The sequence below is a fragment of the Parus major genome, chromosome 1 (assembly GCF_001522545.3).
Source record: "Parus major isolate Abel chromosome 1, Parus_major1.1, whole genome shotgun sequence".
In the NCBI taxonomy this organism is placed as follows: Eukaryota; Metazoa; Chordata; class Aves; order Passeriformes; family Paridae; genus Parus; species Parus major.
The window spans coordinates 102,130,753-102,136,752 of NC_031768.1; the positions used below are offsets into that span (position 1 = coordinate 102,130,753).

The 6,000-nt window shown below is 60.3% G+C and overlaps 1 protein-coding gene across 1 annotated transcript in view; it reads right to left on the bottom strand.

Annotated features, from left to right (window-relative positions):
- The window catches only part of PDE2A (phosphodiesterase 2A), a 41,549-nt gene that overhangs the window by 22,331 nt on the left and 13,218 nt on the right, over positions 1-6,000 (bottom strand). Inside the window, exon 2 of the mRNA XM_015633595.2 lies at positions 618-669. Coding sequence (XP_015489081.1) covers positions 618-669 — 52 coding nt within the window. The remainder of the gene's footprint in view (positions 1-617; positions 670-6,000) is intronic.

The window sequence follows — 6,000 nt, forward strand, 5'->3', positions numbered from 1 at the left end:
CCCGTGGGGTTCAGAGCCCCCCAGCGAAAAGGGGAAGACAAGCAGGTGCAAACGTGCTCGGGGAAGCCCCCTCGCCCCTGGTGCGGGAAGGGATGGGGAGTCCAGCAAGCCCCGGCCCCATCGCCCCCTACCCCTGAGAGCGCCGAGCACGGCGAGTCGGGAGCCCCGGCTCCCAAAGCCGCCCCAGGGCACAAACACGGGGAGCCCCCCGTCCCCGGGAGCGAGCGGGAAGGGAGGCCGTGGGAATGGGGGTCCCCGGAGGGAGAGAAGGGTCGCGTGTCGTGGTTTGGGAGGGGAGAAGGGTTGAGGGTCCCGGGTGGGAGATGAGGTGCTCGGGGTGGGGGTCCCCAGTAGCCGGGCGGGTGAATCGGGGGTCCCAGGTGTCAGGGGACGAGGGTGGGAGCCCCAGGCAGGCGAGTCCGCGTTCCCGGGGGGAAGGGCTGGGGGTGGGGAGGGGGGTGTGGAGGGTCCCAGGTGGAACGGGAGATAGGTGGGATTGGGGTCCCGAATGGGGGGGGGGCGCGGTCGGGGATGGAAATCCGGGTTGAGAAGAGAAGGGTCCCGACTGGGAGGGAGGTGCGGGGGACCCCTCGGGGTGGAGGTCCCGGCGTCCCTACCTGTAGCGCCTCGGGGCCGGGAGCGGCGTCCCCCGCCCGCAGGAACCCGCGGCTGAAAAAGCGAAGGAGCGCGATGAGGAGCCGTGGCACCATCCCGGCACCATCCCGGCACCATCCCGGTCCCGCACACCCCTGCACCGCCCGCGGGCTGCGGGCACGCCCCCGCCGCGACACGCCCCATCGCGACACGTCCGATCGCGACACGCCCCGCACCTGCTGCGCCGAGCGGCGGCCCCGGGGCTCCGAGGAGCGAGGATGGGCGGGGGGTGTGGGGTGGCGAGGGTGGCGGACATCACTCTCCAACGTGGGGTGGGGGTCCCGCGTGTGGGGCGGGGGTCGAGAGGCTGGTCCCGATGTGGGAAGTGGGTCGGGATGTCACTCCCCGGTGCTGGGAGGGGATCAGGGGTGGAAGTCCCGGTGTGGGGTGGTGGAGGGGGCTGGCAGCGCTTTCCTTGTGGGGCAGGTACTGGGTGTGCCCTCACGAATCTGGCATCTGGGAGGGCAACAACCCCCCTCCTTGTTAAACCCTCACCTGATGGGGATCGGGACAGGAGTTCCCCCCTTGTCCTTTCTCCCTTCTGGGGCATGTTTCACCTCCCAACACGCTCTCCCGCCTCCTGCAGTCTCTGGATAAAGCGACCCCTGCCCCCCTAGAGGCTGCGTCTCACGTTTTGGCTGGGGCTGTCTTCCCCTCATCCTCCCTGGGAGGGGCCGAAATCTCATCCCATCCCTTTCCCTGGGGTAATTCTGATGCAGGGCAAAGTACAGAAAGTCTTCCCTGGCCCTCATCCCATAGGATACTGAAGGGGTCCTACCCGGCATCCCTCTCTTGGATAGTGAGGGATCCCCTCATCTTGGGAACCCCTCATAGGGTCTGTTCGCCCCCACCCTCCTATAGAATCCCTCCTTGCCTCCAGTGAGGAGTGACACCTCCTCCCCTTTCCAGCCCCGAGACAAGTACCTGGATTTCGGTATGCTGCCCCTAACCCAACAGCCCCAGGGAACCTGCACAGAGCACCGACGTGCTCAGCCGTCACACGATGGCCACAAGCCACACGGTGAGAGGGACACCGGCAGCGCGACAATCTCCATCCCTCCCCCGCCTCCTCCTCCGCCTCCTCTTCTTCCTCCTCCTCTGGGCACAGGAGGAAGTTCTGGGCAGGGGGACAATGGCCTGCTCTTCCTCCACATCCCGAGACTCCCCTGTCCAGGCCACTCCCGTGTCCCTGCACTTCTGTATCCTTGCCCCTCCATGTGTCCCACTCCCTGCCCAGGCACTACCGTGTTCCTGCATCTCTGTGTCCCTGTCCCCAGGGTTCCTCAGGGACAGGCTGCTCTGGGCTTTGGCTGGTGGCCCGTAAAAGACTCGACCTCGCATCGTCTCGCTAGGACAGGTCGTGACAAGGAGATGCTACCTGGAGGCAGGGCCCCCAAGCAGGGCAGGGTTTAGGGACACGCTGCATGCTGCACCCTCCCTCTCGCCCCCTGCACCCCGAGCCCCAGGATGCCGGGCCGGGGGTCCCGGAGGAGGGTCAGGGTGGCCAGTGGAGCCGCGGGGCCATCTAGTGGCCAGAGCCCCGGCCGGCTGGTCCCGGGCACCCTGCCGCACATCCCCGGCCTCCGGGCGGTCCTGCCCCTGGGGATGACATAGGACGAAGGACGTCTCTCCCCGGGGGTGGCACAGGACCATGAATTCCTCAGCCGGACGCAGCCCTCCCTGGACAGCCTCTCACGGTGCCCATCTTTCTGACCAGGACACCAGCAGAGCTGCCAGATCCCCTGGATCGAGGTGTGCAATCCCCCACTGTGGGTTCACCCTACGGCAGGTACCAAGTGCCAGCCCCGCCTGGACAGGTCCTGCTGGCATGGATGCAGGTCTGGCAGTCCATAAATAAAGCAGATTCCCTGTGGGCCCAGCAGTGGGAACACCCCAAGGAGACAGGTGCTGACAGGATCCATGGCACATCCCTGTCACTAGAGCCACCGGTGGAGCAGCTCACAGCCAGCACAGCCACCCAGGGAACACAAACCCATTGTTGGGCACAAGGACATGGCACAGAGCTGTCCCCAGTGCTCGTCCAGAGGTGCCTGGGAGCAGGGGGTGGGACACAGGGGTGCAGGGACACAGGAGTTGCAGGGACATGGTGGGGGACAGGTAATGGGACACAGGGGTATAGGCACAAAGGCCTGGGGACAGAGAGTGAGACACAGGGACAGGGACACAGGGGTGCAGGGACATTGGGGTGGAGGGACACAGGAGCAGGGACAAAGGGACGTGGCAGTGCAGGGACCCAGGGCCACCTATGGGCAGGGGAACGGGACACAGGTGCAGGGATGCAAGGGTGCAGGGACTTGTGCTGCAGTACCACCTTTGCATCCATGCATCATAGCTCATCTCCCAGCCAGTCCCAGGGTAATTATGTGCTGCTCCCTGGCTCTTCTGTGTGCCCCAGGAATGGCATCCCTTGGATGGGAACATCACAGCAGTCAGATGAACACACACAGCCTCAGAACCCGGCCCCAAAGCTGCTGGGGAATAGCTGCAGGTGCTGAGGAGAGGCAGCAGTGTGGGCTTCCCAGCCGGGCTTTCCACATTTCCATCCATCCTGTAGTTTTCTCTTGTTCCCAACCTGGAGTGGGATCAATCAGCGCTGTGCCTCCTGTCTCTTCCTGGGAACTTGGGGAGCAGCCACCCTGCATCCCATCTGGAGGGCGTCTGATGGCATCAGTGGGAACAAAGTTCATGCAGGCGAGTAAATATTAACACTTATTCCATGCTCATGGAATATTCCACACCAAAGATACTGAGATAAACCCTACTCCAGCTTTTCCCTGGGAGGTGCTGGCAGCAGATGGTATCAAACTCCCAGTTGAAGATTTTGGGTTGTTAAGGCACCAAGATGAGCCTTCACACCCTGTGTAACCCTGAAATCTCATTTCTCCCCATCCCTAGCAACTGCAGCAGCCTGTCCTCAGAGCAGCATCTGTGGGCATACTGGATATACTGGGAGCACTGGGGTGGGAGGAGAGCAGAGCAGGAGGGCAGGAGGGCTGGCTCTTCCCAGCTGGGCCAGGACTGCTGTGCATCATGTAGGATCAGCAGTGCTCCATTAAACTGTGGCACCGGAATGGACCCAGGCACAGGACTGTGCTGCCTTCTGGAGCATCCCTGTCCTCTGCGGAAGGAGGGGACAATGTAGGTGGCACATGGGGCTGGGGTCCCCATAGAACAGAGATGACTGAGACTCAGCTGAGCTTGGGGAATGGCCACTAATGGACCTTCTAGATCTGTGAATGAATTGGGGTGTTATTACTCTGGAGCTGCTAATCCAAGGTACACTGACAGCTCAAAACCCCGACAGAAATCAATCCATCTGCTCTTCTGCTCTGCACTAATTTCCACAAAGGCACCCGATCAATATCCCATTTACTGTTCCGTGGTTCCCCCATGGATAAATGCCATCCAGTGGCTGGGATGCAGCTGCAGTGCATCCCAGTGCATCCAGAGTGGGGCAGGGAATGCAGCAGGGCAGGGCAGGCTGTGGGACATGGAATGCTGTGGCATCCCTCACCTGAGCAAGGCCAGGCACAGTGCTGGGGTTGCTAGGAGGCTCCATGGCACCAGGTGGGTTCACAGCATGGAGCTACTGGGAGCAGCAGGAGAGGTGGGAACGTGTGGAAGGAAGAGCTGTGCCTGCAGCAGTTGTGTGTGTGTGTGTGTGTGTGTGTGTGTGTGTGTGTGTGTGCACCACTCTCACCCCCAGAAACACTAGCATGCCAGCAGGGTGGGATCCAGGATACAGGATCCACAGGAGCCACAGCCCAGAATGATCTCGGGCTGGGCAGGGATGGGAGTGCCCTGGCACCAGCCCCTCTGACCAGCCTCTGACCTGGTTACATCAGTCTGGGGCTTGGGCTATCATTGGATTCAAAGCAGGATAACAAAGAGATGAGGAAGGGATGAGAAGTCCTGTGCTCTTCAACATCTTTATAAATGACTTGGACACAGGACTGGGAGTTTGGACTAAACAAGCTCACAGACAGTAATAAACTGTGAGGGGCTGCTGACAAACTGGAGAGTTGGACAACCACCAAGTGTGTGGAGTTCAACAAGGATTCTTCACCTGGGATGGGGCAACCCTGATGCACATACAGACTGGGAGATTATTTGGTGGAAAGCAGTGTTGTGGAAAGGGACCCGGGGGTGCTGGTCAACAGTGAGTTGAACATGAGTCACGAGTCACTCCCATGCCTGGGGTGTATCAGACCCAGCATCCCCAGCAGAGCTGGGAGGGGATTGTCCCACCCAGCTCTGCACTGGGGCAGCCTCACCTCAAGTGCTGGGGGCAGTTTTGGGCATCACAAAATAAAAAAGACACTAAGCCACTGGAGAGAGTCTGAAGGAGGGAAACAAGGATGGTGAAGGTCCTTGAGGGGAAGCCATCTGAGGTATAGCTGAGGTCACTTGGTCTGTTCAGCCTGGACAAGAGGAGACTGAGGGGAGACCTCATCAGAGTTCCACCTTCCTCAGGAGGGGAAGAGGAGGGGCAGGCACTGATCTCTTCTCTGTGGTGACCAGTGACACTCCCATGTCAGGGCATGGTTTGAAGTTGTGTCAGGGGAAGTTCAGGTTGGATATTAGGAAAAGATTCTTCACCCAGAGGGTGAATGGACACTGGAACAGCTTCCCCAGGGCAGTACCAAGCCCAACAGAGTTCAAGCAGCATTCAGACAGTACTTTTTGGCACATGATGTGACTCTTGGGGATGGTGCTGTGCAGGGCCAGGAGTTGAACTTACCTCCTTGTGGGTTCCTTCCAACTGAGCAGATTCTGTGGAGGGATGATGAAGGGATAAGGAAGGGCCCAGCTGATTAAGTGATACCACTGATGAGTACATGATGGAGCCCTTAAAGGGTCTCCATGGAGACAGTTCAGAGCATGGCAAGGGCTGGGAGGCCACCAGCAGCCCACACACACGACAGGGATAATTAGGGGCACAAACAGAACAGCAGAGCCCTGCTGGTCCCACTATGGTGATCAGGTCCCTGTGGGGTTGAGGTGGCTCCTGGCTGTGTTTCCATACCTCTCTCCCCATTCTTCATCTGCTTTCCCAGCTGGCTCAGACAGTCCTCATGGACAAGCTCTGGGCATGGTGGCTATCAGCATCTTCAGCCTGGCTAGTGGGGTATCATCTCCTGAGTCACACACAGCCTGTCCCATGAGATTATCCTGTGTGGGCAGGGATAGAGCACACCCCCAGTGTGCCCTCAGAGGGGTGAGGGAGAGGGGATCTCCATGGGGACAGCCTCATCCAGGGCGTTAGCAAATGCCATGGTGAGAACATGCTTCCAAGGGGGACCGTGTGTATCCAGGGGGACAGCA